Below are 27765 nucleotides of genomic sequence, written 5' to 3' on the forward strand. Positions count from 1 at the left end.
TACAAATGGAGATTAGTGGATATATATATAGAATATTTCTTCAACATAAACTATTAACTTTATTTATAACACTATCTTTATCCTTTACAGTGGAACCTCGACATACGAGCAGCTCTACTTACGAGCTACTCGAGATAAGAGCTGGGAGGGGAGCGACATTTTTGTTCGCCTCCCGAGCTCACATTCGGGATACGAGCGCCAAGGAGCTGTCTCCTGAAGCCGAACACTAACTTCCGCTTTCGGCTTCAGGAGACAGCTCCTTGGCGCTCGTATCCCGCGTGTTTTAAAAGGTTGCAGCCGGCCTGGGGGGCTCGGGGGGAAGCCCCCGAGCCCCCCAGGCCGGCTGCAACCTTTTAAAACACGCGCGCCGCTTCGCAGCTCTCTGCTGAATCCGGAACGCTAACTTCCGCGTTCGGATTCAGCAGACAGCTGCGAAGCAGCGCGCGTGTTTTAAAACGTGACAGCCGGCCTGGGGGGCTCGGGGGGAAGCCCCCGAGCCCCCCAGGCCGGCTGTGACGTTTTAAAACACGCGCGCTGCTTCGCAGCTCTCTGCTGAATCCGGAACGCTAACTTCCGCGTTCGGATTCAGCAGAGAGCCGCAAAGCGGCGCGCGTGTTTTAAAAGGTTGCAGCCGGCCTGGGGGGCTCGGGGGCTTCCCCCCGAGCCCCCCAGGCCGGCTGCCACGTTTTAAAACACGCGCGCTGCTTCGCAGCTGTCTCTGAACGCTAAATTCCGCGTTCGGCGGCAGCGGTAAATGAGCAAAGATGTATGAAGTATAGAAACTTGTTAAATTTAAAAACATAATAACTTTATTAAAAGAGAAAGGAAAATGAGCCGTGTAAATATATTTTTAAATAGACTTTTTATCAGCTTCTTTTCGAGAATAGATATTATATGGACCAATAAATAACGAAATAAAATGGTAGATATAGTAGAGTTCAATCCAAACATATGGGCAGACCATAATCCCCTGAAGATAACATGGAAAGGCCAAAAAAAGAAACACATGGATTTGAATGAAAAGAGGTGTAACTATTACATATGAAATATTCTTAAACTTGAATGTAATAATATGTAAAGAATAGACATGTAAATAATTGGTAAATGAGCAAAGATGTATGAAGTATAGAAACTTGTTAAATTTAAAAACATAATAACTTTATTAAAAGAGAAAGGAAAATGAGCCGTGTAAATATATTTTTAAATAGACTTTTTATCAGCTTCTCATATAGTGTATTTGTCTGGTTTTATCTTTGCAATAATTTTATCAGATAGGTAAGATTTTAAAATTCATAGTTGAAGATTACACAGTAATAAGCATAATGTGTGATCTAAACTAAATTTCCTAGGTTCTAGATTGACACTGTGAAGTATTGCACTCTGAATTCTATACCACCTTCTTTTCTTCATTAATTTTAAACTAATAAGAGATTAAAAAGATAATTCTTAACTGTTGTTGGTATAGAAATAACTCAAAGAATAGTGTCTTGATTGGATATTTGCAGTTGATACTTTCTTCCAAGAGATTTATAGTTTCCTTATATTTGGATTAAAAAAAATTATATTCTTTTTTGCAGAAAAAAGTGGCAAGGACCAATGCCTTTTTTCTTCAGATATTGTTTTCTACCTTTCTAGTCAAGGTTTTCTTTCCAACTGTCTGAAACATAGAAGCAATACAGTACTTAGAATGGAGATTAGTGGTCAGTTCCTGGAGTTCTTCATATTTTGACATTATTCATTATTTTGAAATGATATTACATTGTTTTTTTTAAAAAAAATGAATTGGGAAGTTTCAGCACAAAACACAATGGCTAGAATTTGCACCTGAACAGCTCCCTCATAATATAAATCAACTTGAAAGGATTTAGTAGGTGTTTGTTTATTTATATGCCCAATGCAAATTGTATATGTTAACATATAAATAACTTGGTATCAAGATATACGAAACTGTCTCTTCCTTCCCACAAATTAAGGCCACAGATTAATTGGCCCGTTTAAATGTCATTATCCCCATCTGAAATATTGCTTATATGAATAACAGATACTGGCATTATCTTCTCAACTATGCAATCTTCCTTGAGAAGGCATTCCCAGCTTCAGCTTCATTGTTTTTCAGTTTCAGACAAAATATTTATTATCCATCTGATGCAATTAAAAATAAATAAACAATTTTGGGTTACTAGAATTTGTTTATGAACGTTTAAACTTAATATTTACCCTCTACTTCTTTTTTCTTATTGTTATTACTTTAGCTTCTATTTTAATTATTCAAAATGATTTCTACAAGCACATGAGCTCTTAAATAAAAGAATTATGAATTTAACCAAATAAACCACAAACTTAATTATTTCAGTAATCTAAAAATAAAAACACTTTATCATATAACTTGCCAGGGATTGTGTTATTTAGGCATAATCTCTGAGAGTAACTAGAATGTCTTTACTTGTAAATTGCTGTATAGATCTTACTTTTATTTATGAAAACATCATGGAGAACAGTTGATTGATTACATAAACACTTTATTTTTGCCTTTTAGCCACCACGTAGTTTGATCCCCCCCCCCAGGAAGAATAGTTTAATAAATAAAGTAATTTACCTGTAACATAATTAATGTTCAACTATTTCTTTCTTTTTTCCCTTTGTTGGATTACCCTCTATAGTAATGCAGGATTTGGTGATTTTAGAAGCAACCAGTACTTTTAGCACTGCTGTTACAACTACTATTTACTGATTATAAATTTCTTGTAAAAATACAGACTGGAATGATATTATCTTAAGGATGCAATTAATGCAGCAAAAAGATAAAAATAACTGTATCATTTTATTCATTAGGCTTGTGCATGTACACTTCAAAAACAAAATGAAATAATTACTCCAGATTTCATACAAGCATTCTGCTGCATTTTAAATGAGATGTACTTTGCCCTGACTTTGCACCAAGTGTTGCTTAAGCAACATCATTTTTCAGGTTGACACAGAATTACAATTATAGACTTAAATCTGAGATGTGAAATGTATTTTTAGAACTAAATACTTTATGCATATGGTTGACGTCTTATACTACTTTTGACTATCTGTAAAACTCTTTACAATTAGTACTAAAGTTGACCATAGTGTTTGGGTATTTCTATTTTCGCAATTATTTTAGTACTTTTCATAGACGATTGGCAAGTTGTAATGTGTACCTCTATATATTATCCTTAGTTCCAGATATATTTTTCACAAACACTCACACACACACATATATATACTTGTAGTAGAATCAGAAATACAGTTAATCCTGTAACTATCTATAATGTCAGGAATTTTATATATGTTTGTTAGTGTTTGTAATTTCCAGATCAATACAATAGTGCTATCTAAGCAAGGGAAATTATGAAGCTTATTAATGGAGATGCTTGCTAGCCCTGAAAGCATTTTTTTCTACATAATTAACATGAGTACAAATATTGTGAAAACTGCTAAATACTTGTCAACCACTTGAGATAGACCAAGTGAGGGACCAGGCTTCACAGGAACTACTGTAGTTTACTTTATTATTGAACTATTATTGAAAAACTGAGAAGAGTTTCCCTCTCCTTTCCTTATACAGTATACCCAAGAGAATCACGATAGGTTAGACCTAAATTTCTTTCTCACTTCCTATTTCCTTCTATGGGTAAGCTGATGTTTTTGTAATGACTGCTATATCTTTTCTTCAAAGACTATTTCCATATTTCTCTATACTAGAACTGATAGAAGCATTCCTGGCTTCCGGATTTTAGTTTTCTTATAAGGCCTTACATGTATCACATATTTAGAAAAGGAGAAACAATCACACAGAAATCTAGAACACGACAGCTTTATAGACTTCTAATTCAATGGGCAAAAGGTCATCTAAAGTTGAAGATGTTCAAGTATGCTATCATTGGCCAATATTTCTTGCTCAGTGGCTAAATGTACTGAGAACATTATTAATTTTGCATTGACAAACTCTAGTAGATAGACAGGGATGTACTCCAAAATAAAACACAGGGTTGTATTCAATCTACTACTGCACCAATTTCATAAATAGAACAAGGAATGAGGTATTTTTAGTAACTCTCCTTATAGCTTTCTTGGTACCTTTTAAAGGAACATAATTGATGGTGAAATTATTTCCTTTGATGAAATCAATGCTGATATCTGGGATATTGGCCCAGATTTTCGATGGTGATAAAGAATTATGAAGATTTTATAATTCTGGAATAGGGATTTCTAGCAGGGGTCTAAGGGTCAAATGATTCTAGACAATACAGGAAACATAAAAGACATATTCTTTCCACTGATAATGACAAATGAGCATCTGAGAAATTTATGTTGCATTGCTGCTCTAGTGATCATTGGCTTTGGCCAGTAGCAGTTACCCAATCAACAGGGAAATTGATCATGCAGATATTTGGGTGCTGCACCAACAGTTCATTTTAGCTGTAATCAATAAAGTTGCGGCCACACTCTCTGAACAAATTGTCACATACCTTCTTTAGGTTTCCTTTGCTTCTTCACCTATAAGTGATATTGAGAACCTAGATTTTTGCATTGTTTGCTTCAGGGTACTGCTTTCAATTCCTTGGGAAAGTTGTTGTCAGTTCTACATAGTCAAACAATTATAGATCCATTTTGAAGTCTATTTCTACCAAAATTATTGTATTAATTAAAATTACATCTTGACTTCTCTTTGATGATACCTGGTAGTTTTTCCTACTTATCTTTTATTTCCTATCTCTGAGCTTTAGGACTGCACTAAAGAACTTCAATCTACACTACTGCTTCTGTCTTAGCTATTTTTAAAAGGACTAATCAGGTCTACTGATACACTGCATAGATATTTGAGTCTGAAAAAGAGTCTTGTTAATGATTGGATTACAATAGCAAGATTGGTTGCTTATAATGCAGGCTGTCTCAGATGCTAGTTGACCGTTGATGAAGGTTGTAATAAGTCAGGGCCTAGAAAGAAAAGCTGAGTGATTCAAAGATTTGCCAAGGTTCAGATAAGCACCCAATATATAGGAAAATAAGATGAGAATATGATTTACTTTATAGTTGGAATTTTAAATTAGATACTATAAAACCTTCAGCATGTCTGAATTGATAACATGCTGCATCGCTTCATAATGAGCATTTATAAAAAAAATGGAGCATTAAGATTTGTGATTTTTGGGTGCTTATCTGAATCTAACTGAGGTTCATATATTTTTAATATTCACCCTCATCTATATAAAACACAATTAACAGCATGGAACAACCGAGGGTGGTAAAATACTAGCTGGATATTTTTGCAGCTCTGAATTGGAAATATAATATCCAAGTATTTTCTAATGCTCTGTTTTAACAAATGCTCATCAAAGGGTGCAGCATATTAAAAAATTGCATATTCTGAAGGAATATTTTAAGATATTTTAAAAGTAAACTGCAATAGTTTTCCAATGATATTATGTTTTTATCATTTATTTCTCTTCTTATTTTCTTAATATTGTGAATAAACAGTGTACATCTTTTTAGCTTATACTAAGATTTATATATGGGAAATAATACAGCATGTTGTTCATCATACAAATAATAAATGGAGTGGTCTTTTTATATTACTTTTATTATGCAGGAACTTTAGAGATTATATAATATACCTACTTGAAAAATTCTGCATGACTTATGGAAAGAGGCTCCACAATATTTAATATAAAAGCAAAAAGAAGATAATTTGATTTGCTGTTTTTTTTCTCTAGATGGGTTCAGCTTTCTTTAATTTACTGCAAATACAAGCTTCCGAATTCCAAACTGAAGTCATGGAGCCCTAAGATACACCGTTACAGGTTGTGATCTATCTTGTCTTGATCTTGTGAAAGGCTACAACTTCAGTTTATGTTTTGATTACAATTGCCCATATTTCTCAGAGAAATGTTTGTTTTTACATGCACAAATGCAGGTTCTGATTTTGAGCTGATTTTCTAGGTTTCAAACTTTGCTTTCTTCAGGACAACAATTTTTAACTAAATTATTCAGAAAATAGGATTAAAATCTATTTGAAGACAGAGAATTTCTGCTAGACATTGGAAATAACAAAGAATAAAATAACTTAGAATGGCAGTAGTGAATCAAATTTTTAATTTGAAAATCTAAGCTTTCTTGATCATTTCCATTGGTCTTATCTTTCCGGGCTACTCAGATTATTTTCATAGTAGATTATTAAATGAAGCCCTATTGAATTGTTATTGATACAATAATATGTAATCATATTTAGGGTATTAAATTTAGGAAATAATACAAATTCATAAAGACAAACAAAATCACAATGATTATTTAAACATCTCTAAACTTGTCTTTTCCTTAAAAATGTGCATATAATTGTTAATATTGTCATAAAATGAAAATAGCCTAGTGAATATTGGTTTCACATGTTAAAGAATATATATATATATACCTTTGTACCATTTAATGAATTCTGACTTACATCTTAACTTCCAGTTAATTTTTCTATAATATTCTTACAATGTGTACTGAGCAATGAACTTAGTCATAACCAAGAGTTTGTCAACTAAGTTTTACAATGATGTAAAACAAAAATTTATCATATTTATAAATGACTAACTGATAATTCCATTAGTGTTAGAATAGCCCTTGGTTGGCACAAAAAATATCCTAGAAAAATATTAGTTTTGTTATCTGAAATTCTAACAAGGCTTACAGAAATGGAACCCAACTCACTCTGAAGAGATTTTTCAAAGAATATTTGGATATTTGTGTTTTTTTTTACTAATCCACAATTTTTAATAGATTTATTCAGCTTTTTCAAAAAAAACTCTTTATTCTCAGAATATAAAATATAGAAGATAATATTTTTAAATTGCACATTAGGCAGGATTTTTAAAACTTTTTTTTTACTTCTTTATTATTTTAATTTGTGTCCTACTTTACCATCTCCAACATGTTCAAAATGTCACAGTACAAATGTAAAAGTTTTTTTTTAAAATTATTGCATTATGGTATATGGCAGTGATGGCAAACCTTCTTTTCTTTGGGTGCTAAAAATGCATACACGTGCGCTATTGAGTGCGCATGTGTGCCCACATCCATAATTCAATCCCTCACATGCACCCCACCCTCCTGCGCATGTGTGCTCTGCTTCTGACTTGTGGTGGGCCCAGTAGACCCATCTGTTGCCCTCTCCAGGCCCCAAAAGATTCCCTGAAGCCTGGGAAGAGCAAAAATGTCCTTCCCGCCTCCAGAGGTCCTCTGGAGACCAAAAACTCCTCCCAGAGCCAAAAATCATCTGGCTGGTACACACATGCACACTGGAGCTGAACTATGGCAAGGACTCATGTGCCGGCACCTAAGGCTCTGTGTGCCACCTGTGGCATGCATGCCCTAGGTTCGCCATCATGGATATATGGGAATGACCTTGGGAGATGGTGAGAATAGGCCAAGGAAACACTCAGATAAAAAAGTACGTAATTCTTAAATTCATCTTCATGCTTCCAAATGTTTTAGAACTGAATGATTTTATAACTTAACAAGCAAATGCATTATTTAAAAAAATATCTGGAATAGGAAGTGAGAAAGAACTATTCAAGAATGTTATGACTTTAATAATACAATGCTATATGTCTGTGGCAAAGTCAACACAAAAGTATCCTTTTAAATCTTGCTTTGGAAGAAATCTATATAGTATATCAGTAAATGAAAATATAAAATTGAGGTACAAATTTAATAAATAATTTATTGTTAATGTAAGCATGTGTTACAATACAAATTGTATAAATAATTTGCAGGCAAACTTCCTATTCTACAGAGTCCTTGATTTATGACTGGTTACTTAATAACCACTTGAAATTACAGTATCTAGAATTGTATCTTACATGTGTGTAAGGTTAGCAATTTAATTGTTAAAATTATTGCAATAGGTACAATAAATACAAGTTATGCTTTATTTATTATTGCATACAATGCAATAAAATAATTGACTATTCTGTATTTCTCTTACCAATTAAAGGAAACCCAAAATACATATATTAAAAGTTGCATCTAATAATAGCTATTTTAATGTTTATTTGTATCTGTGAAATGTAAATATACGTTTTAAGCTTTTTGTTTTTCTCAAATCAGATATCAAAATGGAATAAATTAATATTTAATATTGATTTTCAATTGAATTGAATTTTTAGGGTATTTGGATTTTAAAGCTAAACTATCTCTTAGCAAGAATTCTCTTTTCTTGTGTCCTTAAATAAAGTCCCTCTTTATTTAATATAACAATATAATGTAATCATTGTTCTTATGTGCAAACTAAATCAATACAAAATCTAATCTACTAGAGTAGTTAAAAAATCCTGATGTTTTAAAATCTGATTGACTTCCCGAGCAGATTATTAAACTTCTCTCTCTCTTCTATTTTACAAGAACCACCATCCTGATTTGAATCTGAAAGTAATTACTTTAACTGAATTCTATTTCCACAAATTCATATTTTGGTATCCACAGCCCCAGATTGCTAACTGGAATAATGAAATATGTGTAATTACAGGTCTTTTTAATCAAATACATTTCAGACAATGCAAGAAATATGATTGGATGCTAACATTTGACAATTAAAGTCTTACAAGTTACATGGATGCTTTTATGAGCAAACACTATTTTAATATAGTAAGTTAACCAATCTTGCTTATTGTACTTGGTATTGCGTAGTTGAACAGGTACCATAGTTCTTGATATTTTTATACCAAATAGTATTAGCTTTTTTTAACAGAAATTCTAGTTCAATCAGAAATTCAGAAATATTTCTTTTTATAGCTTTTATTTATTATGACTTCTGATTTTGCAGTCATAAAGAAACAGGAAACATTAATTTAGAACATAGTGAATTTCCTCAATTGTAGTTATTAGGCGTGTTCACAGACCGATTTGTAAATGCAAACGACTGCAAGTGGCAAGTTGGAAATAAATGAGAACTGAAGGCTTTAGGTGAAAAGATTCAGTCTGCGCTATCCAACTTGCAAGTTTGGGGAAATCTGAATGATTTAGATAAAGCCGGATCAGCTCCATTCTGTCCCATGCAGGGTAAAATCTCATCCATTTTACTGTATAGATGAGACAGAAAACTGAGAAATTTTTGTTTTGGAACAGTAGATATAAATTGGATTTTTTTCTGTTTAATCTTGTTTGATTGCAGAGACTGCATGGATCAATCCATAGAGTTTCCTTCGCATGAAGTTTCAGAAATGGTTTTCCATTGCCTCCTTCCTAAAATTGAGAGAAAATGACTGGCCTTAGGTTCACCCAGCCGGCTTTGTGCCTAAGGTGGGACTAGAATGGTCCCCTGGTTTCTAGTCTGATACCATAACAATAACCTCTACATCAAATGGTTATAAAATAATTAAACTTATTTTATACATATTTATATCCAATTAGCTATTGTTTTTAAATAACTATTGTCATATGAATAAGCATGCATAATATTCAGCTGTTATCCTATGCATAAATATTATTGAGTATTGAAAAAGAACTTAGTGACACATGATGTCTAGTCTACATAAAATGCCTTGATTAGGCTGCCTAATTAGCAACAAGGAAATATATTGTCTAATATCTGCAAGAGCAGCAAAAATGTTAATAAATTGAGTATGTTTCCCAATTATCTCTTTCTTTTCTGATGCACCAGATTATTTAATGATGTAGAAAATATTTTGAGTGCATCAGCAGAAACATAGATGGATGGATGGTTTGCCAGAAGTTATCTTGTTTCTGACATTATTCAAAAACCAAAATAATTTTCTGCAATTCTTAGCACCTCCAGTGTGTGTTATGTACAATTCTTATTTTTCAGGTTATCCATGTCATATTCGTAAAATATTATAACATTTCTATAGTGATAATTTAAATATCCAATATAAGACCAATTTTTGAATATTATTTAATGATTTGTTGATGCTTGGAAAAACTTCCAGCAGATGTGGTTGCTAAATCCACAGTAACTGAATTTAAAACATGCCTAGGATAAACATGTATCCCTCCTAAGATAAAATACAGGAAATAGTGTAAGGACAGACTAGATGGACCATGAGGTCTTTTTCTGACGTCAATTTTCATTGTTTCTATGTTTCTATGATTTAGCCTATTCTGTCAAAAAATGGGGGGGGGGGAAAGGATTTCTATATTAGTTTAAAATTGAATCAACAAATGCCTCCATGATCACTGTTGATAGAAATGGACCGAATCTTGACACCATTGAAAGGCTTATTCAAATAGTATTACTTCATTCCCAATTCCCACAAATTCTGACTTTGAAAGTGATACTGAACCATCTACCCTATAAAAACATAATTGAGTTCAGATAGGAGGCAAGAACACAGAAAATGAAGACTCCACTATCTGCAAGGAGAATCTCGAAGGGTAAACAGAATTAGGTCATAAATAATATGTGTCAGTCTCAATAATTAGGGCTGATAAGACACTGTCTATGCTTGGTCAAAAGCTAAGATCATATCCATTTAAGACGTCATTCAAATGCTATTAATGCAGGAAAAAAGCTTTATATTAAAGCCTCATGAGCGTGAAACTGTATTGCATATGACTGCTGGAATCCTTAATCTGTTGTTTCAGACTGACCATATTTCTACTTTATCCTTTGAACCTCACTTGCCTTGACTACAGTGTGGCCCTTTGAATTGAGTACATTGGTAGGGAATACAAGATTTAACAACCTGAATTATATTGTGCTGTTAGTTGATGTGCTGCACTAATTTATCACTTGCTGCAAATTAATAGTCATACGCATAAGGCCATACAACATTGGCATAATAATTATTAGCAAATGTATATTATACGGTAAGTTACCATATATATTTCAATTATGAGTGCTAAGGATACATTGCACCTCAGTCACCTTATCAAAAAGTGATATCAGTGATGTTACTAGCTTGACAGTCAGGACATAATAACACCTCCATTTTCCTTTTAATGACACAAATTATACGGTAGAGTATGCTTTCATTAATCATTATTACAGCTTTTATTTGCACTGAATTTGCACTAAATAAAATGAATAGATTCATTTAAAATATTCTGTGGAATGTTTTAAATAAATCCAGAGCATCATACTGAATATGATACTAAGCAAGCTGAAAAATATATTCGGTTGTACTTAATTTACAGTGAGAAGTGAACATTTTGAACAGTGACTGTTCAAAATTACAGTGGCACTGAACGAATGGTATTATGACCTGTATTTGAAGTTATGTCCACTGCAGCACCCTGTGGTCACATGAACAAAATCCAGGCATTTGGCAATCCACCAGCATTTATGGCTAACTGCAGGGATTCTGTAACAGCCCTCCTCACCTTCCCCCTCTTCACATTCTTTTGGAATCTTTGGACCTATGCCTAACCCTACAGGTTCCCCGGAGACTAAGGGACTACTTCTCACCCAAGCCTCCCCTTCTTTTGTTTTATCTTTTCTGGAGATTACTCTGGGCAAGAAGAGGCAGACAATCTCCTGGGTGGTCTTCCTATACAATAGTTAAATGGTACTATCCCAGAAGTTGTTACCACCACTTTATACCATCCTAGAGGAGGTGCCACCTTGGGAGAAGCTGCAAATAATTGTAACATGGTAACTCTAGTTAGGAACCCTTGATGTTGTATATTGCTAGATACCTTTTGATTCTCTCAATTCTGTGTGAATAAATTAGGATTGAAGTGAGTTGCTATTCCAGTTTCACTCATTATACTAAAAAGTTTATCCAAAACTTTTATTGCTGAAAGTGAAATAATAAATAATGCATCTGCACAATATAATGTGGCTTTTTTTCTGATTTACTAATGCACCAAGATTCTGAAGTAAATTTGTTTTGTTTGTAAATTAGTAAATTTGTTGGGGAAATCTGCAGGAAATGGTCAGTAAGAATGATTCTGACCAGATAGAAATCTTGCAGAATGCTTTCCTGTCTTCAAAACTGTTATGTGGATTACTTCACTTCTTTATGCAGAGCTGAGTTTTACTTAGGGATGATGAATTAAGAAGACTTGTATCCAGCAGAATGAAAAAATGATCTTCATTTTGTGAGGCTAAAAATAATCCCTATTCAGTCAAATAAGATTGATTTGAATCTCACCTTTAGCTTTACCTGGCTAAGAAATTGCTTGGGGTTTTTACATCTAATATGGTATAACGAATTAAGTTATTGTCTGATAGGCAATATTCAATCTCATTGGCAATTAATTTTTCTTGATCTGGAATGAATGAGATATTCAATGAGACATTTACTCTGTGAGATTATTCTTTGATAGATTTTCTGCATATGGCTAAAAAGAAATGTACAGTACTACTAATTAGGTTTATGGGGAATGATTCCACAATTTTACTTTGTGAGAATTCAGAAACATATAACTTCTTTTTAATGTGAGTTATTCCATTCCAATAAATATTCTAAAATTCATTTTAATTTGTTTTTCTTTTCTTTTTTATATGCATCTAGAACACTATCTTGGACTTTCAACACAAGTATATTTTAAGGAGCATTATTATTCAGTTATTCTGAACAACTTGCTTCTGCCTTCTTTCCCAGGAAGTGTGTAGAGAGCTTTGGTGTCTCAGCAAAAGTAATCGCTGTGTTACCAACAGTATTCCAGCAGCTGAGGGTACTCTTTGCCAAACTGGGAGCATTGAAAAGGGGGTAAGTTTAAATGTCTCTTAATTTTCTTCAGGGCACGGAAAATTTCAGATGGAGGAATACTAATAATTATCCACAGAATGAGGATTATTAAATGTTATGTAACAAATGATAAGCTTAAACAGAGCATCAACAAAATGGAATGTTCATTTTAATTCACTTATACTGTATATACTGTATCTTAAACAGTTTCTTATTTATTTGGTATGGTTTCATTATGTGATCTTTCAATATGTGCGTTGCTGTGGAAAAAAATTAAGTAATTCAAATGAAATGGCCCAGAACAATTTCTCTCCCTTGTATAACATCCACGACACACAAATGTCACATTTTTCTCTAACAGAACCTTAAAAGTCCTCAAATTCTTTCTAAATTTATTGAAGAAAATGAATAAAATTGTATGCAGAGGAAGGTATCAAAATGATGTTTTAAAATGCAGTGTCTGCTAGCCTTTTGTAATAATACTGTGCTTCTTTTAATTGTGCACGTACAAGTTTCAACTACCTCTGGTAGTAGTGAGGCATGAACATGCATTTCTGTTTTTGTCAGTTGATTGTACTTCTTAACAGCAATACATCTTGTTATAAATTTGACTGCCACAATTTTGCAGTTTTTCTCTAAATTTTTTAAAATGCCTCAAGGTTTTTAAGTGTTGCTTATTTTTTCTGAATAATAATAATAATAATAATAATAATAATAATAATAATAATAATAATTTATTAGATTTGTATGCCGCCCCTATCCGCAGACTCAGAGTAGACAGAGGGAATGTTGGCAGGTTTGGATAGGTTGGAATATTTGTTTCTAAATAATATGAGGAAAATCTTAGACAATCCAGAATTGTTACTTAATATTTGCACTCCACATATTTGCAGAAGTGCAAGCACTCAGCACTCAGTTTCCTTTGAATCATTTGTGTAAACATCCATTCATTCAAAAGAGTAGAATGTTAAACTTCTACAAAGATGGAAGTGTTCTTAGTATGCAGATTATGTTGGTCTCTTGTTGAACAAATATGTGTAATGGCATCTATTCATTAAAAAGTTTTCTTTGCATGTTCAATTCAGATGAAGTAAAAAACAGAATACCTATACGTGATATAATCTTAATCTTACCTATTATATGAAGAAATGTTATTCACTCTCATATGAGGATTTTGTGAAGGAATTTATATATTCTATTGTCATATGATTAACTTGTGGTAGATGTTCAAATGAAAAGCTGAGGAAGACAATCCTGACTTTATGTTGTTTCTGTGTTATATAATAATGTAACACTCGAGTGAAAGGAAGATGCTAGCATTTTGTCATGCCTAGACTTTAGGAAATGTATGTGTGTAAGTGCAATCCTGGAACTTTGTAAAAATATTAAAATACCTTTTCAAATTTTTTAAAGGAGTCTAGTTTCAAAGATGCTATTGTTCTTTCAGATTAACTATATAGTTATTTAAATAAAAATAATTATTTCCTACCATGATAAAGAAGATAATGTCCTTTAAGTCACTGAATGAATATAAAAGCAGAAAAAACTGGAGAGTTTGGGTAGGATTTCAAAACAAATGAAAGAGGGGAAGGGGAAGAAGAAAATGAAGAACGAAGAAAATAGAGACTACTTTGTTGAGCAAGGAAGATGAACTTGATGGACATATGAGGCTCCATTGCCTACATCTTCCTTTTGCTCTACAATTGCTGCTGCTAGCTGTGTATGTTGGAAATCATTTGCTGCAGACCTAGTTGAAGACATATAAGGAAACTAGTTCCCAGAGAGGAAGATCCCTGAATTAGCAAATTGGGGATTTTTATGTGGAATTATGCAAGGAATTGCCAATTACCATTCAACACTAAAAGGAAAGGAAAGCCAGTGATGATGTACACGGTATTTTCTGCTTGAAGAAATCCCATAATGACATATTCTGGAAGTACGAATTCATGTCCTTACTAGAGGAGAAAGTAAAAGGTCTTAATTGATTTTTAATTGAAATACATCATGGAAAGTGATAAATTCTTGGACAGGAGATGCAAAACTCCTCAGGAAAGGCAGAGAAGAAAAATTCCAGAAAACATTTAAAAAAAACCAAAACTGCTGGAAGTACACTATGTAGCCCAAAGAAGCAAGTTCCAAAGGTGTTTGATAATATTGGAATTCAACTACTGATATTCAGCTACTGCTCTTGGAAACAGTTCATGGCTACCTGAGCATGCCCCACCAATTCTGATTTCATTGAACAAGATGGAAAATATATGGGCCCTAGTGGATCAAATAAACCAAGAACCACTTTGAGAAAAATATGCTGTGACATGAGATTCCTTGCTCAGACAGTTTGAGATTACAATATACAGACGTGGGATGACAACGCAGCTAGTATGTTATTCTCCACTTACCCATACTTTCTAAAGATGTACATGGGAATTAATGACACTGTGAGAAAACTTTGAAAATATTGTTGACAATTTCATTTGAAATTTCTTCTGAAGATAGAAGAAATAACCTAATGCTTATTGACTGAGGGGAAATGGTTGAAAAAGTGAGAGTGTCTTGAGCCTTGGGACAAAGTGACCTTGTTATCCATAATATATAGGGGAGCAGATATGTATTTGGATTCAGAAGAACAAAGCAAGATAGTGATGGTACACTCCAAACAATTCCTACTAAAAGGAAAAAAAATGGAGTATATTTAAAGAGAACAATGAAATATGCACAAAACTTTCTAAAATGATAATAGGAAACAGGGATGGATATACTGTATATTGAAGCAAGCAGTATAGCCAGAAAAATGATACAAAGCAGTTGCCAGAATTGTAGATTGTGATAGAAAACTTAATGAGGAGAGAGCTGAGGCTTGTGAGAAATGCCCAGAAAATCAAAAACACTTTTCAGATATGTCAGGAATAAAAGAAAAGGGAGAAAGTCTATACAGTAGCAAGAGTGAACTAGTAACAGTGATGGCAGTAAGGCAGAATGTCTTAACTTATATTCTACATCTGTTTTCTCTCAGAAGAGAAAGGAAGCCTTAGCTGGCCATCATTGTGCCCCTAATGGAAGGAAGAGCTGCAGCTCAGGATAGACAAGGAAAAGGTAAAAGATTACTTAGCTAATTTGAATGAATAGGTTACTGAAGAAACTAATGGAGATTATTGTAAATCCCCAAGAGTAATCTTTGAAAATTCCTGGCAAACTGGTAAAATCTCAGAGGATTGAAGTAAAACAAGCATTATCCCTACCTTCAAAAAAGAGAAGGACAACAGCTTAGAAAAGTAAAACCAGTCAGTTGAGCCAAGTCCCTGAACAAGTCCCTAATTAAGCAGCATATTTATAAGCACTTGGATAGGAAAGCAACAGTTAACAAGAACAAACATAAATTTGTCATGAGCAAATTATGTCAGATTAAATTCAACTCCTCTTTTCATAAAATTAGTTGTTTAATAGATCATGATGGACACACTATTCCAAATGTAGTCTGTGAGGTTAGTCTAGAGCAGAACCATAATTTCTTATGATCTGAAATCTGTTCTCTTTTATTAAGGCCCCCCCACCCCCAGATGGCACTTGCCTTTTTACTGGTTGCATAATAGTACTAGCTCATTTTTAACTTGTGATTAAAAAGGAAACCCAGATCATTTCATGTGAATTACTGCCAAACTTAGCTTATCTCATCCTATATTTGTGACTTACATTTTTCCTACAAAAATGCAGAAGTTTACATTTCTCCTTGAGATTTAAATTTCATCATATCCATTCCAGTCTGTCTGGACTTGTATGAATCTTCACTCTTTCATCTAAAGTGTTAGCCATTCTTCCAATTTTGTGTAATCTGCAAAATTTTTAAGTGTTCTCATAACTCTTTATCATTAATAATGTTGAACAGCACAGGGATCCAGGATAGAGACTGGCGCACTAGATATTTCTCTCAAAGTTGAAAGAAATTCAAGTTGATAAGTTTTAGCTTAGTTATTAAAGAAAAAAAGATTAATTGTAATAGTGTAAGAAATGAATACATCTTCTGTTCTAACACTGTATATATTTTTCTGACTTAACTCAGCTGACAAAGGATATATTCTGTACATCCTATGCCACATTTCCATTTACTTTAGAGCCAGTTGCTTAAATCATTTGGAGATAGCTAATTCCATCCCAGAATCCCACCACATTCTGACTATTGTTGCTTTATTTGTCTTGAATTAAATTCAAATTGCTTAATAAAACATTTGACCACTCTTGTGAACTAAACAGTTTAAACTCATTTTAGCAAAATCAAGATCAATTTGGGAAAAATACATTTGTCTTCAATTAGTGATAGTCCTGAGACTAGAGAACCGAACTAAGTATACTCTAATCCTTATCATCCTTCAGGGAATCAAAGAGCACTGGATGTTCTCACATCACATAATTATAAGGAGAAATGAAACACTGCTAAGGATTAGTCAGAGGATTAAAATGGACAGTGTGTATGTATGGATATTTGAAGATTTCTCCTCCCTGTACTTCTAAGTTATTATGGTGATCATTTGATTGAAATTTACATCTTTTTTAAATTGGTTGACATGATGCATTATTTAAAAAGGAGACTATATTTCTTGATTCAAAGTTTCACATTTAGTGGTTTCATGATACCACTATGTTGTTAAATGTGTAATTTGTTTCCCTCTTCTGTGACACTTGGTTCCTCTCAGCCATAAAGCAACCATAGGATATTGGTTAGCCAAATATTATTCAGCACATGCCATAGTATGACAATTTTACTTTTGCTTTGTATGTGAGATTGTACTTGTGGTTTTGATCAGCAGTCTCTGCTTATACAGCAGCAGAGCAAATTGAAGCCTACTGATTTTGACTAGTCTTTGATTATTATTAAATCATAGTTGCAAATATTGGCAAACCCTGAAAACTTTTCATTGTCAGTCAATGAAAGGAAGGGAAAGCAAATATTCCAATCTTTGAAAAAAAGAAAAGGAAAAAAGGGGAAAATTATTGATTAGTCATTGTGATCTGACATCTCAGAAGTTTCTGGATCATAACATAAGGTGACCCCATCTGTTACCATGTTGTAGAACTTTTAATATTTATACTAAAATGCATTAATTTCAGATTTTGAAATTCTAATTTAATTTCATTTTTTCATCACCTAATTCCTTTAGTAAGTTGTGGAAATGCTGTAGACCTATTTTAATTTCAGTAACACTATTGACAAAGTATTTGAAGACATTCTACCAAAAAAGACAGTTACATATAGGAAAAAAGTCATATTAATTTGAGAGGGTTTGCATCTGGTTTGAATTATACTTTTCAACATTTCCTCATGAACACTGAATAGGGCATCAATGCCGTAGATCATATTCTAGTATTCTTCAATATTTTAATTAATGGCTTATATTAAGAAATACAAGGAATTCCTATTAAAGATGCAGATAATAAAAAAGATATGATATGAAAATCAGGAATAAATTCATCAATCCCTTATCACGATCTCTCTCTTGGCTCCAAGTATAGAAACTGAAATTAGATTATCACTTATGGAAAATCTTCAATATATCTGCTTTTTGAATGATATCAGCATCTTGAATGTAAGAATAATCTTACTGATCCTTTACCTTTAATATATTATTTCTATAATCTAGCATAATTTTTACAAATACTGTAATCTATCTGCTTGTATCTGTTTTAGATATACATGAATTGTTTTAAATATACATGAGAATTTTCTATAGATAAGTATTTTATGTTTGTCACCAATCATTTTAGTGTCCTTTTTGTATTATTGATATTTGTATAGATCCTTGAGAAAAAAATGCATTTTTCAAAATGTATCGGGCAAATAAAACTTTTTTACTTGCATTTGGTATTTCTGCCTTTCTTTTTTGCTCAGTGTCATTATAATGACACTATAATACTGTATAATATTATTACATGATATATATATGTGTGTGTGTGTGACAAAAATGGTTTGCAAAAACATATTACAAAATACAGTGAATGATATTAGATTCACCTACATTTTCTTTTCTTGTCTCGTGCACTTATTTTACTTCTTTTCTTCTTTTTTATGCTTATACATTATTCAAAAGGTGAATTGTGTGGTCTAAGTATGCATGTATGTATGATACATAATGGAAAAACAGTGTTTTCATAGGAAAAACATATGTTTAATTTTTTGCCTGTGTTCCTTCAATTTTATTAAGCAAAATAAAACAGGTAGGTTTTTGTCTTAAATTAGGACTTTATTATTTTGCTTAATACGTGAATAAATAAATTATTTAGTTTGGTTATATATTTACCTAATGTTTCATAATTTAATAACAAAAATCAGATTTAACACTTTGATGACGTTGGTTTTAATATTTCATGCCAGATAAACATTTACACTGTGAAAATTTGGCCAGTTAGTGTGTATAAATACTTGGATTGCTTCTAGTGACTTGGCATTATTTTTATTATGTTCCCAAAACAAGTGCTAATGAAATAGTTCTTTAAGTTTATCTTCCATTTTAATATCACTTCTATTTCTGTATGGCTTTTTTTTAAATGGAGAACCGATAACCAAGAGCATTTATAAAATTTCCTAACTGAAAGTTTTTCTTTGTTGTTCTGAATAATGTGTTTAAACTTGGAATGGGATTCTTAATGTTTAAATAAGATTTTAAATCTGTTGCAACTTATTTTAACAAGAAATAGTAAGGCTTATGAAATGACAAATGCCAGCTTATTTCATTTTTACATGTTAGGACTTTATGATTCAGTTTTGATAAAAATAATAAATAACATTTTCCTGCACCCATAACTAAATAGGGTTAAACTTAAATCAAATAAAGCTTATATATGTTAGCAGTGCAATGAATGTTGATGCCTAATCTTGGTCATGTATATATATTACTGTCTTGAATATTTTATTTGTCAAAAGCTAATTCTTTGTTTTTTATAAAATCTTTTCAGTGGTGTTTTCAGGGAGAGTGCGTCCCTTTTGGCACTTGGCCCCAGAGCATAGATGGAGGTTGGGGTCCCTGGTCAATATGGGGAGAATGCAGTAGGACCTGCGGGGGAGGAGTTTCATCATCCATAAGGCACTGTGACAGTCCAGCGTAAGTAGCTAAAGTAAGCCATCGCCAATAAAAGACATATTTGGAAATGATTTTAAATGTGGATTAATGTGTCATTTGTCAAAATGATTCTGTGCTATATATTCTACATTTAAAACAAGCACAGATTTTACATGTTATACTTAACAGATCATTTCTTCCTCCATTTTTTAAAATCTCAGAGTTAATTAATTCCTTTTAATGTAGACCCTCTCAAATATCGAACATCAACATTACCCAATAATCTCTCCCATTGCAAAGCATTAGAGAAATCGGGATTGTCCAAACGGCAACTGAACTTTCTTGGTTTTTTTTTCCTTTGAAAACATTTCGCTTCTCATCCAAGTACCTTCTTTAGACCCCTGGTGGATCTGGCTGATTTCTGAACTCCTAGCTTCTCCGTTCTATTCCAGTTTTAGAGAGTTATCCTGCCGATCAAACAGAACATTTAATTTATTTCAAACTTTCTGTTGGAAATAATAAAGAGATAAATACAGAGTTTGACAAATCTTTCAAGAATTATGGGAATTTTGCAGCTGCACTCTAAATGAGGTTGCTAGATGAGGTTGCTAGACTAGATTTATTTATTGAATTTTACTCTAAAAAAGCCTGCTGTCTTCATGGATTTTTGTATATATTCATCTCCTTTGATATTCTCCAACCTTATGTTTACATCTGCTGATTTATTGTTATTATTGCACTAAAAAGTTTTCCCTCCATATTTTCTGTTATTCCTCAAAAACTGAGCAAAATGTTGTATGAAACAACTTTACTTAATGAGCTAATTCATATAACATGTTTCTTTTACTCACCTCTTTTGTAGTCATTTCTAGATATATGTTAATAGGGAAAATCTTTTGCAAACTATGTTGCTAAATTCAAGTAATTGCAATAATTGGGAAATTCTGGTTATGCCCAGAATTTATAATTACAATGGTACTTCTACCTAAGGATGCCTCTACTTATCTACTTTTCTAGATAAGAACCGTGTATTCAAGATTTTTTTGCCTCTTCTCAAGAACATTTTCTACTTAAGAACCTGAGTCCGGAAAAATTTCCCAGAAAATTTGAGAGTGGCACGAAGGTCCAGCCAGTTTCCTGCTATTCCTCCTTTAATCCCGGCTATCTTGGGATTTTCTGGGCTGCCAGAGGAGCCTTTCGGTGGCGCTTAAGGAGGCTTTGGCAGTCCAAAGCGAACAAAGCATTTTCCTTTCTCTGGCGCTACTAGAGGGAAAAAACCTCTGCCAGTGCCCAGAGAAATAAACCGCTCCTTTTGCTTTGGGCAGCCCAGAACTAACGGAGCATTTTCCTTTCTCTGGATGCTTGGAGAGGGAATAAATCACTTTGCTGCGGTGACTCTCGCGCTGCCTCCCATACACCCAGTGCGAGGTTGCCTCCTGGAGCGGTCTGAGCAAAAAGGCAAAAAGGGGCACTTTGCTCCGGCTGGATCAACTCAGCTTCAGCCAAACCAAGGAGTTACCACAGTGAAGGAAAGGCGCCGGCTACAAAGTGAGCAAGCGAGAGGAGCCCTTCAGCGTGGGAAGGAAGAGAAAGCAGGTAGCAACAGCAACCACCTTTTGGTCAAAGGAGTGGGAGGTTTCCCCCTCTCGCCCGCCTGGGTTTCTCTCTCTGGCGCAGTGTATGGGAGGCAGCCTCGCGCCAGGTGTATAGGAGGCGCATGCTCCTCCTCGGCTCCTCAGAGTCCCTCTTTTTTTTAAGCCTTAAAGTTTTGGATTTTTTAAAATTCTCCTCACCTTTTTTCTTCGGCAGCGACTGGCCTCCTCTTCTTTTTCCTCCTCCTCCTCCCACCCAAATTCCAAGCTTTTATTTATTTCCTAATGGGTTTGCACACATTATTTGCTTTTACATTGATTCCTATGGGAAAAATTGCTTCTATTTAGAAACTTTTCTACTTAAGAACCTGGTCACGGAACGAATTAAGTTCTTAAGTAGAAGTACCACTGTATATAATACAAATATAGTATTGTACAAATAGTACAGTAATCCTTCACTACTTCACGGTTCATCTTTCACAGATTCGCTATTTCACGGGTTTTCAAAAAGGGCTTAAATCCATTAAATCCATTGAAAATTTTAAATCCATTAAAATTCATAAAATTCTTCTACAGTACTACTGTAGTCTATTAAATAAACTGGTAGGATATCACATGTAGTTCCAGCTGAGAAACTTTATAGACTGGACTTCCGGTTTGGCGGAGATCGCGGCGGGACATCTTTGGCAGGGCTCTGCCAGGCGATCCCTTCTACCCCCTCCGAAGGTCGCATTTGCGATCGGATCGGGCTCGGATGGCCCGATCCCAGAACAGGGGGCTCCCCTCTGCCCGAGGAGCCATCGCTGAGACTCCGGAGGCAGCGGTTCGCCCCGCAGCTTCGAAGACGGGAGAACCGATCCTCTTTGCCTAAGAGGACCGGCCAGCGCTTTCTCCCCTCACCCAGCGGGAAGCAGAGAAAAATTCTTGAAGTGAAAGTTTTACTTTTAACCAACTGAAAAAGAATACATTCGATAAAGGACTCAAGGTAAAAAATTTCCTCTTTGTTTCAAGACTAAAATTAGAAAATTTGATCGTGCTGAAGCCTCAAGGGAAAGCTTTCTTTAACAAGGCGAAAGCGAAAGTTTTTTTTCCCTCTCTTTGAGACTCATCCGCAAATAACAGCCGAGACTAATCCTTCTCATTTTTATTGTTTCCATTTTGCATCTGAACTTTGGAATCTATAAAACATCTTTTCTACCTTATGCTCTAATAAAAGAACTTAAACTGGAAATGACTATTTAGAAAATTTTAATGCCTAAAAGAAATCAGCAATGATGAGTAAAATTTCTTTTTTATAGTCTGTTAAAAACATTGTGTTCCGGGCTGACATTTCAACAGCGGAGGAATATAACTTTGTTGCCTTATTTTTTTTTCTCATCCTGTTGTCTCTGCAACATAATAACATAATATAACAACTTGAAAATAAAAGGGAAATAGAAGGAACCAATACCTTTCCTTTGGAATATTCACCCTTGGATTAACCTAGCTGGATTATTTGCTGATTGCCTTTGGATTACTTTGGATTACTTGCTGATTGCCTTTTTGCTTGGGATTATTTTTTTTTGAGAACCTTTTCACATCTGCCTGGTCATATGAACTCCTGACTTCTAACCTGACTCCATTTTGAGATCTATTTTTTTTTTCCCTTTGTCTTGAATTTGGAAAAGAACATAGACTCCATTTTAATCACAAGAAAATTATTAATTTGACTTTCTTTTTGAGACCTGCAACTGGGATTAAGTATAATTGTATCTTCTGACATTTGGATTCACATTCTTCATTTATTTAGTATAATTTCTTGATTTATAAGAAGACTATAACTATATATATTGTGTTTTCTTTTTGATTAATTAATCCTTTTTTGATCCCTTTCTGATTTTCCTTCTTTTTACTCCTATCTGTAAAAGAAGTTTGAATTGAAGACTATGCACTGTTAGCAAACCTTGGTTTCCTGCTCTATTCTAATTATTTGAATTAAAATATTCCCCCCTTTTTTTTCTTTCTCTCTCCTTTTTTCTCCCTCTTTTTACTTTCTTATTAAGTCTCTTTTCTCTTCCTCTTTTTCTTCACCTCCTTAGAATCTCCCTTTTTAAAACAGCTATTATTTTTTCTTCGCTGTTATTTACTCTGTCTTCGTATTAGACCATTTATTTTTAACTTTTATTTGTCTTTTATTCCTAAAAGTCTCACATTTGTTTTCTCTGGTATTATATTTTTAAATTTTTAAATTTCTAAAATAATAACAATAATAATAACAATAATATATATTGGATTTTGAATTTTGAATTTTCTTGACAACTGAATAGTTATACTCTAAGGGTAACTGTTAATAAAACAGATTGAATAGATTTGGAATTTATAGAAATTTTCTCCCTTTTACTACATAAAAATTTAGATTGATTTAAATTAATTTGAATTTTAAATAGTGGATTCAAAATTGATAATGTTGAGTTCTTCAACTGTTGTTAAAACGGTTAAAAAACAAACTACTGCAACAATCTCTTCTCCACAAGTGTCGCCGCGTCCTTCGCCGACGCACCAGGCGTCAGCTATGTCTTCCAAGGATAAAGAAAAAGACAAAACAATGCAGTCCAACTTTGCAACACTACAAGAAACTTTAAACAATATGCAGGACTTTATGTTTAAATCTCAAGAAAATGCTACCCAACAAAGAGAGGCTATAAAAGAGGATGCAACACAACAAAGAGAAGCTATAAAAGCAGACTTGACAGAATTTAAAAAGGAGATGGCCCAATTGAAAGTTGATATGGGCGAGGTGAAAGACCAGATAAGGGAGATCCAACAAACACTACAAGAAAGTGATGATCGAGTGAAAAAGGTTGAAGAGAAATCCGACAAAAATGCAAAAAGAATAGACTATCTTGAAGGGAGAGCTGATGCAAGACATAGAAGACATGATGAATCAATCATTCAGCTGGAGATGCAACGTGCTTCGTATGGACTACGATTTCAGAATATGAAAGAGGAAAAAGATGAAGATTTAAAAATGACTATGGCGGAAACTATTGGAGGAATACTCCAGGAGGATCCTGCTGCGCTAGTGAAAGAAATCGATGAAGTTTACAGAACTTCGAATAGCTACATCCGTCGCCACAACCTCCCAAGAGAGATTCATATCAAATTTACCAGGAAAACTTTGCGAGACGACATACTCCATTGGGCAAGAAACTCCAAACTCCAACATCAAGGAGTTGAAATAAAAATATTAAAACAAGTTCCAAGAAGTGTCAGAGAGAGCAGAAGAGATTACCACTTTCTTACCAGAATTTTGATCAAAGAAAATATAACCTATCGTTGGTTAATCCCACAAGGTCTTTCTCTGACATGGCGCTCTACAAGATACAAGCTGGAAAACGTAGAACAAGCTAGGTATTTCTTTGAAAATAGTGGCATCAGCCACATGGACTTTTCAGATAAGCAACAAGAGGCTCAACAACAACCAGCACAACAGCAACCAGGGGAGAAATTAGCAATCCAACAAGAAGAACTTTTGGGGGCCACTGCCCAGGCAATAGAGCAGGACCAAGGTGGTAGAAGAGTTCAACCCCAGCGAGAAACCAAAAAACCTACTAAATGACAACAAGTAAAGATCTAAAGATCTTTTCGGTAAATGTTAATGGACTTAATGAACCAAGGAAAAGGAAACAAATCTTTTCCAAAATCAGAAGTCAAAATGCTCAAATTGCAATATTACAAGAAGTACATATTAAAAAAGATAACCAAAAATTATTGTTGAATCCTAAAATTGGAAAAATGTATGCTGCATTAGCAGATCAAAAAAAAAGAGGTGTGGTGATGTATGTAGAGAATTCTATAAATTCCAAACAAATATACAAGGATAATGACGGTAGAATATTGATTGTACAAGTTGATATTGAACCTAGACCTATAGTGGTTGTTTCTATTTACGCTCCTAATGAAGACCAAATGACATTTTATAAAAATTTACATCAAATAATAATAGATTTAGCTATTGAGAATGTATTAATAATAGGTGATTTTAATGCTATTGTGAACAGGCAATTAGACCATTCAGGGGGGGGGAGAGTAATAATAAAAGGAAAAAAAGTAAAAAAACAAGAAGAAATTTACTACCTAGTACTTTCCAAAAAATGAAAGCAGAATTACTGTTAAATGATATATGGAGGGAAAGACACCCCCTTAAAAGACAATTTACGTTTTATTCTAATCCCCACAAAATCTGGACAAGAATAGACATGGTATGGACATCAAAAATGGTCGCAGAACAAATAAGGGAGGTAGAGATAGATGTCAATACATGGGCCGACCACAATCCAATAGTGGTTTATATAAGAATGAATAATAAACAGAATATTTGGCGGATGAATAGAAATATATTAAATGATAAGAAATATAAGGATTGGATCGAAAAGGAATTAAAAATATTTCTTGAAATTAATAAAACTCCAGACACCACTCCACAGAATTTATGGGATACACTCAAAGCTTATATAAGAGGGTTAACAATATCCTATATAGCAAAATACAACAAGGAAAATAAATTAAAGTATGTACAATTAATAAATGAATTAAAACAACTGGAATTTGCATCGCAGCAACACACCAAGAACAGAGATTTTAAAACAGAAATAAATGTAATTAAACATAAAATCAGAATTATAGAACAAAATCAAATAACTGAAAAAATTAAAAGAGCAAAACAACATTATTTTGAACATGCAAATAAACCAGGCAGATGGTTAGCATATAAACTTAGAAAGCAGAGTCAATCCAAATTGATAAAAAAATTAGAAGATAAAGATGGTACAATAAAATATGATACAGAAGGAAAGGCGGATATTGTGTATAATTTTTATAAAGATCTTTATGCCAAAGACAATGTTAGTGAAGATGAAGTTTTTAACTACTTACAGGCTTCAAAACTACCACAAATAACAGACGACCAACAGACTATTTTGGATGGACCAATAACAATGGAAGAACTCCTAACTATAATTAAAAAACAGAAAAACAATAAGGCCACTGGTCCAGATGCTATACCGGCAGAATGGTACAAGATAGAAAACGAAATAATAAGAAACCATATGTTAGAAACTTTTAATTTATGTAGACTTGAGGGTAAAATTCCGAAATCTTGGTCAGAATCGTTGACAACTTTAATACACAAATCCGGCACTGACCCAGTAAAAATCAAAAATTATAGACCCATATCTTTATTAAATGTAGATTATAAAATATTTATTGCCATTTATGCAGGTAGACTTAAAAGAATTATAAATGGAATAATACACCAAGATCAAAATGGATTTCTACCAGGGAGACAAATTAAAAACAATCTTAGAACTGTAATAAATACATTAGAATACTATGAGCAACATTCAGATAAGACAGCATCTTTAATGTTTTTAGATGCTCAAAAGGCCTTTGACAACGTCAACTGGACATTTATAAAAATGCAACTAAATAGAATGAGATTTGGCCCAAAATTTGCTAATTTAATAGATACTATATATTCAAAACAAACGACTAAGATAATATTAAATAATAATCAATTACCAACACTTGATATAAATAAGGGAGTTCGTCAAGGATGTCCTATATCACCATTGTTATTCATTATGACTCTTGAAACTTTATTAATTAAAATAAGAGCGGATTCTGAAATAAAAGGTTTAACTATAGGAGATGAAACTTACAAACTCCAAGCTTTTGCAGATGACTTAACGTTTATAATTGAAGAACCAATAACAACAGTCCCTTCTTTATTGCAAACTATTGAACAATACGGAAAGGTAGCAGGTTTAAAGATAAATAAAAGCAAAACTTTTTTCTTAACTAAAAATATGAATAAAATACAAGAAACTAAATTAGAAAATATTTCTGGAATAAAAACCGTAAAGAAAGTAAAATATTTAGGAATAAATTTAACAGCGAAAACAATAACACTAAAAAATGATAATTATATAAAATTATTATCAGAAATTAAAAAAGATTTAGAAACGTGGAATAACCTGAAAATATCATTTTTAGGAAGAATTGCTACAATTAAGATGAATATTTTGCCTAAGGTTTTATTTCTCTTTCAGGTAATTCCAATAAATCCAGGGGGAACTTTTTTTAGAACTTTGACAAATTTAGTTAAAAAATTTATATGGCAAGGGAAAAAAGCAAGGATAAAAATAAACTGTTTAGAAGACATTAAAGAAAGAGGAGGATTTGGCCTTCCAAACTGGAAATTATATTACCAGGCTGCCGCCTTAACATGGATTAAAGATTGGATAACTTTAGAGAATAAAAGAATATTAAATTTAGAAGGACATGATCTCATGTTGGGTTGGCATGCATTTATATGGTATGACAAGGAAAAAAATCACTCATATTTTAAAAGACACACATTAAGGAAGTATCTATTAGAGGTTTGGAAAGACATAAAGAAAAATCACTTCTTAAATGTTCCAG

At 33.2% G+C, this 27765-nt stretch overlaps 1 protein-coding gene across 3 annotated transcripts in view; it reads left to right on the top strand.

The window, feature by feature from the left end:
* ADAMTS6 (ADAM metallopeptidase with thrombospondin type 1 motif 6) overlaps positions 1 to 27765 on the top strand; it is a 146197-nt gene that overhangs the window by 90512 nt on the left and 27920 nt on the right. For all 3 annotated transcript variants that reach the window (XM_070743273.1, XM_070743275.1, XM_070743274.1), the window contains exons 12-13: positions 12576 to 12683; positions 19608 to 19753. In XM_070743273.1, coding sequence (XP_070599374.1) covers positions 12576 to 12683; positions 19608 to 19753 — 254 coding nt within the window. The remainder of the gene's footprint in view (positions 1 to 12575; positions 12684 to 19607; positions 19754 to 27765) is intronic.

Source organism: Erythrolamprus reginae, chromosome 2 (assembly GCF_031021105.1).
Source record: "Erythrolamprus reginae isolate rEryReg1 chromosome 2, rEryReg1.hap1, whole genome shotgun sequence".
NCBI classification, from domain to species: Eukaryota; Metazoa; Chordata; class Lepidosauria; order Squamata; family Dipsadidae; genus Erythrolamprus; species Erythrolamprus reginae.